General features: G+C 39.9%; 1 protein-coding gene across 3 annotated transcripts in view; it reads right to left on the bottom strand.

The window, feature by feature from the left end:
* The window catches only part of MGLL (monoglyceride lipase), a 165178-nt gene that overhangs the window by 35120 nt on the left and 116913 nt on the right, over positions 1-13145 (bottom strand). For all 3 annotated transcript variants that reach the window (XM_036737425.1, XM_036737424.1, XM_036737426.1), the window contains exons 4-5: positions 9006-9142; positions 7394-7504 (exon numbers count right to left, since the gene is read on the bottom strand). In XM_036737425.1, the coding sequence (XP_036593320.1) occupies positions 7394-7504; positions 9006-9142 (248 nt within the window). The remainder of the gene's footprint in view (positions 1-7393; positions 7505-9005; positions 9143-13145) is intronic.

Below are 13145 nucleotides of genomic sequence, written 5' to 3'. Positions count from 1 at the left end.
TGAAATATCTCATTGGAAAAACCACTGACCTGGAATATAGATCCAGGAGAGATAATTTAAAAATTATTGGACTACCTGAAAGCCATGATCAAAAAAAGAGCCTAGATATCATCTTTCAAGAAATTATCAAGGAGAACTGCCCTGATATTCTAGAGCCACAGGGCAAAATAGAAATTGAAAGAATCCATCGATCGCCTCCTCAAATAGATCCCAAAAAGAAATCTCCTAGGAATATTGTCACCAAATTCCAAAGCTCCCAGATCAAGGAGAAAATATTGAAAGCAGCCAGAAAGAAACAATTTGAGTATTGTGGAAACACAATCAGAATAACCCAAGGTCTGGCAGCCTCTACATTAAGAGATTGAAGGGCTTGGAATACGATATTCCGGAGGTCAATGGAGCTAGGATTAAAACCTAGAATCACCTACCCAGCAAAACTGAGTATCATGCTCCAAGGCAAAATATGGATTTTCAATAAAATAGAGGACTTTTAAGCTTTCTCAGTGAAAAGACCAGAGCTGAATAGAAAATTTGACTTTCAAACACAAGAATCAAGAGAAGCATGAAAAGGTAATCAAGAAAAAGAACAAGAAAAAGAAATTGCAAGGACTTACTAAAGGTGAACTGTTTTGTTTACATTCCTACATGGAAAGATGACATGTATGATTCATGAGACCTCAGTATTAGGGTAGCTGAAGGGAATATGCATATATATATATATGTTTATATATATATATAAGTGAATGTGTATGTATGTATATATCTATGTGTATATATATATATATATATATATATATATAGAGAGAGAGAGAGAGAGAGAGAGAGAGAGAGAGAGAGAGCAGACACAGGGTGAGTTGAAAATGAAGGAAAGATATCTAAAAGAAAATCAAATTAAGGGATGAGAGAGGAACATGCTGAGAGAGGGAGATAGGGAGAGATAGAATGGGGTGGATTATCTTGCATAAAGGTGGCAAGAGGAAGCAGTTCTGTGGGAGGAGGGGAGAGGGTGGGTGAGGGGGGAATGAGTGAACCTCGCTCTCATCAGATTTGGCCTAAGGAGGGAATACCATACATACCCAATTGGGAATCTTACCCCACAGGAAAGAAGAGGGAAGAAGATAAAAAAAAGGGGGGGGATGATGGAGGGGAGGGCTGATGAGGGTGGAGGTAGTCAAAAACAAACACTTTCGAAAGGGGATAGGGTCAAGGAAGAAAATTCAATAAAGGGGGATGGGTTGGGAAGGAGCAAAATATAGTCTTTCACAACATGAGTATTGTGGAAGGGTTATACATAATGATACTCATGTGGCCTATGTTGAATTGCTTGACTTCTTAGGGAGGGTGGGTGGGAAGGGAAGAGGGGAGAGAATCTGGAACTCAAAGTTTTAAAAACAGATGTTCAAAAACAAAAAAAAAAGTTTTTGCATGCAACTAGAAAATAAGATACACAGGCAATGGGGCGTAGAAATTTATCTTGCCCTACAAGAAAGGACGGGAAAAGGGGATGGGAGGGGAGTGGGGTGACAGAAGGGAGGGCTGACTGGGGAACAGGGCAAGCAGAATATACACCATCTTGGAGTGGGGGGGAGGGTAGAAATGGGGAGAAAATTTGTAATTCAAACTCTTGTGAAAATCAATGCTGAAAACTAAATATGTTAAATAAATAAATTTAAATAAAAAAAAATAAAATCCTAGGGAAAAAAAAGAAATAAAAAGTACCTACAAGAACCACTAGATTTTTAAGATAAAAATGATATCTTTTGGACCTCTTGGATTTTCTTTGGGCATACACAAATTTTCATTTTGATAAAAGCATTACATAAATGTTTATTATTGTTGTTGTTGTTAACATGTTTATCATCTTTCTAACTTCACCCGTATGGGAAGCTCCCAGTGATGGATTCCCAGGGCCACACTTCAGAAGCTGGTTTTGAACCCAGGTCCTTCTCTTTCTATATCATGCCATGCTACTTTTTTCATCATCATCACCACCATCATCATTGTCATGATTAATAATAATAGGTTAGCATATTTTTGTGTGTATGTATCACTATATAAGAGCTTTACAAACATATCTCATTTTATACTCACAGAAACCCTGTGAGGGAGGTACCGTAATTACTCCTATTTAACAGGGGAAGAAACCAAGTTTTAGGTTTAAGTGCCTTGTCAAGGATCGAACAGCTGAGAAACATCTGAAGGACCTGATCCCAGATTGCCTTGACTTCAAGAGTACTTCAAGCACTGTGTTCACTACTCCACACTGTCTTCAAATTTCATTACCTATAACAGCATCTATGAGAAACTGAGGAAGGACTTGATGGAGCCATGGCAGACTAGAGCTGGAAGGGAGCTTAGAGAACAGCTAGTTATTCTCTCTCATTTTATATATAGGAAACCGAGACCTAGAGAGGGGGAGTGACTGGCCCAAGGCCACACAAAATCCCATCAATGCTCCACGTATCAACATTTTTAACCTAGTACTAATACAAAGTATGATTTTTGTAAGTCATTAGTGGTTCTTTTAAAATGGCACAAAATTAATAGGAAATATTCCTTCAGATAACATGACTATTCTTTTTGGTCTTTGATAAAAGTGTGAGATAATCTGGACCGTGTCCATTTTTTTTGCCAGTCCCTTTCTCTTGAACTGGAAAATCAAGATTTTACAGCATATAATTGATACCCTATATGCCAGGGTCTCATTCTAACACTAATTACTTTAGCACAGAACTCAATATAAGGCAGGTTTGCCTTTGGGCTTTGCTGATGACTACAAGCATTGTGACCTTATTATAACCTTCTTTCATGTGTGATCAGATCCCACTGCACGGACCCTGAGGCTCCAGTGCAATACTTGTTCTTTTGAAAGTGTTAACACATCTAAAATATCTCAAACATGAAATTCTTAGTGTGCCCACGAGCAGGCAATTTATATCACTGGAAGGAATACCAACATTGAGAAGGTCCTAAATCTATTGATGTCCTCAAAGGCAAGGAGACCTCCTGTGCCATTTCTGCAAAGCCACTGGTGGCAGCTGATGCCTGCTTTTGGGCCGGGCCAACCCAACTCTGTGCTCCTTATCTCCTTTGGAGTTTTCATATGTCCTTTCACAATTGCAGTAGGATCCCATGTAGCATCCCATAGTTCCAATTTAGGGGCCCAAATAAGTTGCCTTCCATAGGGAATATGGATAACTTATACTCAAACCAGTTATATTTTCTCCAGCTATGCTGAATAGTATCTAGTGTGACATATAGCTCCTAGGCTAAACTGTAATACTCAAAAGGATTGCCAATCATATCAGTTTAGGAGTTCCCTCCAATGATACATATAGCCATCCACACCTGCACATTTTGTGTGTGACTCTTGGTCGGGTCCTCCCATAAGTTTGTCATGGGGGTCTACCTAATGTGCTAGAGGTCTTCCTTGCTTACTTCTGACATTGTGAGGATGCCAGTGCAATAGGAGCTGTGCACTCTTCATCTCTTGCCTTGGCCACAAGACCAGCCTAACTTTAGTTTCTATCATATATCTTGCTGTTGACATCTTTCAGTCATCTTCTTTGAGATTCTTCACTGGTTACATGATGTAGCCTCCTCACGTGTCCCATGAACTTCCTTATATATTGCCATCTATTCAATAATCATTTTTAATTCTTTGGAGTCTACCATGTCCTGTGTCTTACTGTCATGTACTAGAAGTGGTAGAATGTGGTATTTACAAGATGGGCCTTTGCTTCTATGGGAAGCTTGGAGTCATTCAAGAAGCTTTGCCGTTTCCCAAAGGGGAGCCAGCCTGTTCTCTTCCACTTCAGCTTTGGATCCAACTCATTGCCCGTCTGTCCCAGTGTCCCAACAAGTAATGGCTTTCCAATCTCCCTCTGTTAATTACCTCCAATTTATCCTGTGTGTAGTTTGTTTGTATGTAACTGTTCATATGTTGTCTCCTGCCTTAGATGGTGAGCTTCTTGAAACCAGGGAATACCTTTTGTCTTTCTTTGTACCCCCAGTGCCTGGCACATAGTAGGGCACTTAATAAATGCTTATTGACTTACTGTGTGGAGTCAGGACCTGAGACCTGTCTTATTCTGCTGTGCTTCTAGAGAGGTTAAGGCCTATGGTTAGACTCGGCCTCGCTAATCTGAAGAAACTAAGCAAACTCTTAATGCCTCTAGGAAAAGTAAGGAATTGTTCTATTTCCTGATATAATTTTTGATTATCTGTTGTCTGTGATTTTTTTTACCTTTCTCAGAAAACTCTGGAGGACCTTGCTAATTCTCCATGGTTCCTCTTTGAATGTTATCTATTAATTTTGTGAACAGTTTATAGATTATTATTTTATAGGTTGATTAATCTCCCTAATTTCTTGATAGTCACCCTATACCACACCTTCCATCATTTGATTCTTTCCCTCCCATTCCCTGATTCTTCTCAACCCAAGATTACAAAAAGTCTTGTTTTGCTCCACTTATTAAGAGATTCTTGTTGTCTAGACCAGACTTGAAGTCTGCATTGGATTCTCTGATAAAGCTATATATAATTAATGAATGAAATACGCCACGGCCTGCAGTCTTCAGAGTAGATTGTTTCTCCCACATTTGGACAACAGACAGTCTTCATCCACTTGGAGTTCCTTTTGTAGATAGGACAAACTCTTTTGAATGATTTCTGTAGGTGTACTGGTTGGTAGTTGTTGCTATTTTCTCTATTATCTTTTTTGGTATTAACAAGGGCTGAAAATTTTTTATGCTTTTTAGTTATCTTCCCCTGGCATATCAGTCCCTCAGTGATCTCACAATTGTGTCTTCTCCATCATAGATCTCCTCCATATTGGATACTTGATCCAATAGAACCACTTTCCCCACCTTTATTCTCCTCAGTCCCATTTCCACCTCCCCAACAAGCAAATCTGGAACTGTGATATTGGGGCAGAAACTTGATTATCCTTAATGGTGAAAACAGTTTGTCCCATAGATCTTGACAGACCTTTTCCATTTTTCTTCTATTTGTAGAATTCCACTTCATTTTTAAATGCCTTTGGGATGACTTTGTTTACTTTGATCTCCTGATAAGCTTTCTTTAAATTGAATGTAAGCTCCAGAGGGGCAGGGCCAGTCTTTTGCCTTTCTTTGTATCTCTAACACTCAGTAGAATGCCCGGCACATGGTAGGCACTTAATAATGTTTACTGACTGATTTTAGTAACTATCCTTCACTACTTAGGGAGATAATACAAATTATAACTGTCTATTATCATTCTTCACAAATTTTTTAAAAAATAAATTTACATTCTAAAATGGTACTGCCTTTGGCAGTCACCTTTGTCCACTTCCTAGGCAAGTCAAATGTTTGTTGATTAAGGCACTTCCTGAGCATTTCTGGTCTTCATGAAGTGACAACAGATTTACAACAGTTAAGCTTGTGTAGAAGTATTGACCTTATCAGTGTCAATACTATTTTTCTTGTCCATTTCCCAATTTTTCATGGCCAATTACTTATTCAAATAGTTCAGGATTAAGTTGTTTCCAGTTATATGCCACATCTTTTCTCCATTGTTATTATTATTTCTTCTTGATTGTTAACTCCTTGAGGGCAAGGACTACCTTTTGCCTCCTTTTCTTTCCTCAAGGCTTAGCACAGTGCCTGACATGTTGTGTTGCTCAGTCCTTTAGTCATGTCTAACTCTTCTTGACCATATGTCCATGGGTTTTCTTGGCAAAGATAGTGGAGTGGTTTGCCATTTCCTTTTCCCGGATTAAGGCAAACAGAGTTTAAGTGACTTGCTCAGGGTTACATAGTGAATGTCTGAGGCCAGATTTGAACTCAGGTCTTTCTGACTGTAGACCCAGCGTTCAATCCACTGGGCCATCTAGCTGCCATGGCCAGCACCTAATAGGTGTTTAATAAATCTTTACTGAATTGAATTGAATCGATTTTGACTAATTCTGATTTTTGCCCTGACAATTTGGTGATCTGACCATATACAGATAACTAATTCAGGCATCATTACCACATCAATAATAAATCCTTTCCTGTCTGTTAGAAAGAAATTATTTCATTTTTCGCGATATTATTTGGTGTGCTCCATGCTCAGAGCCTACCAATTCTTTTCTGACAGTCAGTTAATAAACATTAATTAAGCACTTACTATGTGCCCTGCATAGTACTAAATATTAGGGAGACAAAGAAAGGTAAAAGACAGTCCCTACCCTCAAGGAGTCTAATGTGAGAGACAACATGTAAAAAGAAACTGAAAAGCAGAGTGAGGTGGGCGATGGTCAGATGACCTGGAGTGTATCCTCAAAGTGAATAACAAAGGAATAAAGCTTCTATATAGTCTATATGCCTTTAGTCGCTCTAATTCTTTTATTTCCCTAAATCATGCTTTCTCTCCATCTTTACATTTTCCTGCTTGCGTTGAAGTTATGGAGTATCACAATTCATATTTTTTTAGTTTGGAAAGTCTCATTCAGTTCTTTGTAGAAATCCTTTACTTCTTCATCCTTAGCCCAGATATATGTATATATCTATGTATGTGTAAACGTGCATATCTTTATATGACTAGATCTGTAATTTCAATGGTTTAAGAACTCTTGGTGAGATTGGTGATTGCTCCAGGACATATAGTCTTAGATACGTAGATAAAGCATTTATTAAGTGCTTTCTGTGTGCCAGGGTGCTGGAAGGTTAAGTAGTGACTTTTCCATGGTCACATAACTGGTCTACATCAGAGGCGTGTCTTGAAGCCAGGCGTTCCAGACCCAAGGTCAGCAGCTGTTTATCCACTATGACTCACTTGCCTCTCACTACACACGCTAAATTGAAGTGGCTAGGAGGCATACTGGATAGGATGCTGAATCTGGAGTCAGGAAGACCTGTGTTCAAATGTGACTTCAGACACCTATTAGTTACATGACCCTGGGCAACTCACTGAAATTCTGTCTGCCTTAATTCTTCAACTGCAAAACGGAAATGAGAGTAGCACCTGCCTTCCATTGTTGGTGTGAGAACCAAATGAGATAAAAACGTATTAAGCACGTAACACAATGCCTGGCACATAGTAGGCACTTGATAAATGTTTATTTCCTTCTTCCTTCCTAAATAAAGAGTTTGGTGTTTGCACTTAACTTGTTAGTAACAGTTAATATAATAAGTGATCTAGCATAGTGCTTTTCTCCTTAAAAAGACCAGGCATCAGAAAACAATTTTTCTTTAGTCTTTGAAAACGTATTTTGCCTTAGATCACCCAGCATCGTAGTAGCAGCGATTGATACTGTATAAATATATAGCTACGTATAAAATCAAAGCAAATGCGGACTACAAAGCTATTTTTGGATCACTCCATGAACCTGCACCAAAGTCATGTTTTACTGAACCAAATGTTCTTTTACCTTGAAAGTTGTTGCCGATTCTGGGCTGGCGACCACCAAAGGTGATATTAACACCATGCCAGAAAAAGAATTTGGTCTCTCGGAAGCAGTCAGGATGGCAATGGCTCCTCCCTGCAAGGAGAAGTTATCAGACATCATGAGCTGCTCATCTCTTTTAGGCAACAGGCGATATTTCAAAGGGGTAAACGTTCATGACACCTCTAACCTGAATTACAGTGTTTGCCAAGAGCACTGAACCAAGGACGTTACCTTCGACTGGAAGCTGTGGAATGTTGGATAAACTAGGACTATGATTATTTCATTACAAACGTTTTTCTCTGGGTTTTCCAAGAGCAAACATTTCAGAGATATAAATAAAATTCTTGCTTGTGGGCTACAAGTTAAACAATAACACATTTACACTTCATTTCTAGCCCAAAGCTGGCATGGACCCAGTCAGGGCGGTGTGAGATTTTTAGTAATCAGATCAGAAAAGGGTGGTGCTTACATCGCTTGCTTGGTAAAGATCACAGAAGCTTAGTTCCCAAGGAAAACACTTGGTGAATTTCCTGCTACTAAAGGACCAGTGCCCAGTTTGTCTGATGAAATAGAAAGAGGATTCCAAGGGGCAGGCAGTTGGTAATTGGCACAGGATTTTAAAGTGTAATGTACATTTATAGCGTGTCAAGGGCTTTCTACTGGTCCAAAGGTCTCCTTGGATCAACTCTGAAAAGTTCCTACAAATGGTCCCTTTATTTCTAGTTCCCACTTCCACTGGGCAACTCCACAATGGCCAGATTAAAAACAATTGCCACAGTTAATCCTCTCTTTATAATCAAGATACTTTTCCTTTCTGGTCTGCTGTGATCAGAAAGTATTATCTGATTGCTACTTGAGAGCCCTGGTGACTTGATAGAACCAAAACTGTTTTTAAAAAAATGATCTGATCATCCCCAAACAACCAAATCCTCCCACCTCAGTGAATATTTGCTGGCAACCTCGTCTGCAGTTTCTTCGCTCAAGATAAATAAGCCAGACATTAAAATCCTCTCCTCCTTCCATAGCCAGGACTCTGGTCTCCAGGGCTGTGAATCTGGCACTGACTTACAAGCATTAAACTCTCTGGGAACACAAAATACTCAGGATACAAAGAGAACTGTACAAGCCAGGAGGAGAGAATTTTGGGCAAGGAGGCAAGGCCCCCTCCCTTTCTACTCCATTCCCTCATCCATTTTGTTTCCCCACTCGAGGCTACTGGAGTCTAGAGGCTCCTAGGAGCACCAAATTATAGATTTAGAGCCGAGAGGAGGCAGAGAGGCCATCTAGTTCCTTATCTTATAGGTGAGGAAACTGCCTTCTATGGAGCTTAATTGACTTTCTCCTACTTACAAAGAATTTGGACTCAGGTCCCCTGACTGCATGTTCAACATCTTAATCCCTATCTCTAATCTTTCCCTAATCCTTATGCTCTGCTGGAGGAAAAGGGTAGCTATTACAAATTGTGAAATAACAGATACAAAGCACTTTGTGAACCCTAAAGGGCTCTATATTATTCCATCCATCCATCATCGTCATCATTGTCATCATCATCACTGTCATCATCGTCATCATCACCATATCAGAGACTGCTTACCATGGAATGCCCCAGAAGGAAGATGGGAAGCCCAGGGTGATCTTTTTGCATGAGATCCACATGCTGGAGCACATCCCTGACGAAAACATGGAAATCAGACACGATCATCCTCTCACCTTCGCTCTGTCCATGGCCAACTAAACGGAAAAGGAATAAAATGGAACACAAGTTAGTCCCACAAAACTTTGTGGAAAGCATAGCAGCCCTTATGTTGACCGTGGTAGGAATTTGGTTCTCTGATGGTTTCCTCATTGAATAATGACAGTTGAATAATAACAAAGGAGGAAGCAAAGAAGAAGTTCTTGAAAATAGTTCTTTTGCGTGCTGATACAACGTAAACAGTGAACAAAGCAAGCCTATCTTAATACATTAAGAATTTGTGATTCTGTAGATGTACATACCACTTCCACCAATGCAGGTGAAAAACTCTCTAGGCCTTAGGAGGTGGTTATAGGATCTTAGATCTAGGGAAGGAAGAGAGGAAGGAAGGAAGGAAGGAAGGAAGGAGGGAAGGAAGGAAGGAAAGAAAGAAGGAAGGAAGGAAGGAAAGAAGAGAGGAAGGAAGGAAGGAAAGAAACAAGGAAGGAAGGAAAGAAAAAAGGAAGGAAGGAAAGAAGGAAGGAAGGAGGGAAGGAAGGAAGGAAGGAGGGAAGGAAGGAAGAGAGGAAAGAAGAGAGGAAAGAAGGAAGGAAGGAAGAAGGGAAGGAAGGAGGAAAGGAAGGAAGGAACGAAGGAGGGAAGGAAGGAGGAAAGGAAGGAAGGGAGGAAGGAACGAAGGAAGGAAGGAAAGAAGGAATGAAGGAAGGAAGGAAAGAAAGAAGGAAGGAAGGAAGGAAAGAAGAGAGGAAAGAAGGAAGGAAGGAAGAAGGGAAGGAAGGAGGAAAGGAAGGAAGGAACGAAGGAGGGAAGGAAGGAGGAAAGGAAGGAAGGGAGGAAGGAACGAAGGAAGGGAGGAAAGAAGGAATGAAGGAAGGAAGGAAAGAAAGAAGGAAGGAAGGAAGGAAAGAAGAGAGGAAGGAAGGAAGGAAGGAAGGAAAGAAGAGAGGAAGGAAGGAAGCACTTATTAAGTGTCTAACTATATGCCAGATACTTTACAAATATTATCTCATTTAATCTTGACAACGACCTTAGGAAGTAGGTGCTATTATGATGCTTATTTTACATTTGAGGAAACTGAGACAGAAATTAAGTGACTTGCGCAGGATCACATAGCTAGATAGTGTCTGAGGTTATATTTGAACTCAAGTCTTCCTATCTCCAGGCTAGCACTCTGTATACTTCATCTACAGATGAAGAAATGAAGTCTAGAAAGGTGAGGCAACTTGTCCAAGGCCACACAAGTAACAGGTGAAAGAGGTAGGATTTGAACCTGGGTCCTCCAATTCCCAAATCTTCTTTTTTTCCTTCCTTCCTTCCTTCCTTCCTTCCTTCCTTCCTTCCTTCCTTCCTTCCTTCCTTCCTTCTCCCTCCCTCCCTTCCTTCCTTCCTTCCTTCCTTTCTTCCTTCCTTCCTTCCTTCCTTCCTTCCTTCCTTCCTCCTTCCCTCCCTCCCTCTTTCCTTCCTTCCTTCCTTTTATTGGAGGCAATCAGGGTTAAGTAACTTGCCCAGGATCACACAGCTAGTAAGTGTCTAAGGCTGGATTTGAACTCAAGTCCTCCTAACTCCAGGGCGGGCACCCCTTACACTGCACCACTTAGCTGCCCCAACTAGTGCTCTTTCAACAGTCTAACGCTGCCTTTCAGAGACACTGGTCTTAGAGAGTTGTGGCTAAAGATTTCATCACTCTGTGCACAACCTGATAATGGGCCTCTCTGAGCTTAGCCAATGTGGTCCTCAGGAAATGGGCATCAAGTTTATTATCAGGCTCACATTCAGTGTCTTTCCAGAGTAGCACAGAATTCAGCATACCAAAGCAAGACACCAGAATGTGGTTGTTTATTATTATTATTATTATTATTATAATTAACACAGCATAGCAGACAAAGAGGTGGCCTTGGAGTCAGGAAGACTTTTGTTCAAATCCCACCTCTAACACCTACTGGCTTTGTGACTGGACCCTCAGTGTCCTAGGTAACTCAGTAGGACAAGAAATTGTAGAGAAAGTGTCAGTCTGCATTGGTAGAAGGAGGACCTCCCCAGGAACTCTCTATCCCAGTGAAATCACAAGCATAGTACAATATAATAATAATATCAAGGTCTCCCACTTATGTGCCAGCTTTCCAACACATTGTGGCACGGTTGTGACTCCAGGTCACCTGAAAAGTTCTACCAAAGAAACACAAGTCTGACAGGTCCTTATCAAGCTGAAAAGACTTTGAGTAATAACTGAGTAATCGATGGTGGGTATGTGATCTGAGGATCAGAATAAGAATCAGGAATCAACTCAAGAAGGTTCATTGCCAAAGGGATTGGTCACTAAGGGGTGAATTATCCAGACACAGCCAAGGGTGAAGCACATGGTGGGGAGATGAAGTGACAACTCTTTTGAAGTAGAAGACTGATGATAATGATGATGATAAGATAATAGCCATAATGCTTAGAATTACCTTGAATATTCCCCTTTCCTTATTCCCAACAGTCCTGTTACAACATTAACCTCTCACCAGGAGAGGACTCAGTTCTGCCTGCTCACTAGGAAGCTTTAGATGATGCTATATGTACATATATATGTGTGTGTGTGTGTGTATATATATATATGTATATATGTATATATATATATATATATATATATATGTTTTTTTTAAAAAAGGCGAGTGTGTTGGAGGGAAGTCTTCCCAAAGAAGTGGGCATAAAACTAGGCCACCCTCTGTCCTACTCGGAGGTTTCTTATTTTTTTTCTTAATGTCACATATTTGTGCTGTTTCTTTTCCTCTTTGTCATCTCCCTCTTTTCCCTCTACTCTCCCTGCTTTGAAGTACATTAGTTGCTATAGAAACAAGGAGGCTGAGGCTGCCTCCCGGTGCCACTGGAGAAAGCCAGTTGATAGGATGGTTTGAAAACTGGAATATGCGAATGGAAGGAGAGGTTTTGGTGAACAGGGGCAACATCTGGGAGAAATCATCCCTTTCTTCAAAATCATTCATTCAGAGATCCTAGAGGGTTATTAACTAAGCCACACGATACCCCTGGAGGGAGGAATCACTTTTATCATTATTTGCAGAAAAATAAATAAACCACATGAAGGGTTAAAAAATATTTCTAGCCCAGGGGTTCTCAATGTGGAGTCTATATAAACACTCCTGTCCTCTCCAATATTTCAATATATTCCATTTCCACTATAATGCTATGCATTTGATTTTATGCCTTTAAAAACAATGCTCACCAGACTGCTAGGTAGGTCCATGATACAAGAACCCCTGCTCTGGAAGGACGAGCTAGAAGGTAGAAGAGGAAACATCCTCATTCTCTCACAATCGCTACAATGACTATGTATGTCACTTTGTTGTGTTGTTTTTTTATCATATAAACTAAATCTAACTCATATAATTCATAAATGTTAAGAGCTAGAAGATATTTCACAGATAATTCAGTCCAATTTCACCATTTTACAGATAAAGAAACTGAGACCCAGAAAGAGAAATGATTTGTCCAAAGCCACAAGCTTAATAGACCATGGTAGAGACAGACTTTAGGATCATAGGATTAAAAACTAGACAGAACCTTAGAGATTACGGAGTCAAACAGCCTCATTTTATAGATAAGGGGACTAAAATCTAGAGAGGGGAATATTACTTGTATAAGGGCACATAGTTAGTAAGTGACTGAGCCACGACTTGAACCTGGGTCTTTGACACTGGAACCAGTGCTCTTCCCACTAAAGGTAACATTAGTTCTACAGGGGCAATAGGAAACCTTCTGTACGTTGTTTTAAGTGACTACTAATTTAGCACTATCACAGGTCTTAGACTTAAACCAAATTTTGTTGGTCCTACCCTCTCAGTCAGCCTCAAAGTCTGAGTACCAACAAATAACTTTCTTTTGAAAAATTTTATTTATTTTTACTCTGAACTTAACAAATACCAATTTAAATAAGCATTTCCATATACGTTGTAGAACAGAAGGACAAGATTGCACATGAAACTGTGAATCTCTATTATAGAGAGCTTGCTTTTCTTTTTAAGTACATGATTAATTCAATAT

The sequence above is a fragment of the Trichosurus vulpecula genome, chromosome 9 (assembly GCF_011100635.1).
Source record: "Trichosurus vulpecula isolate mTriVul1 chromosome 9, mTriVul1.pri, whole genome shotgun sequence".
In the NCBI taxonomy this organism is placed as follows: domain Eukaryota; kingdom Metazoa; phylum Chordata; class Mammalia; order Diprotodontia; family Phalangeridae; genus Trichosurus; species Trichosurus vulpecula.
This window is presented reverse-complemented; position numbering and strand designations above follow the sequence as displayed.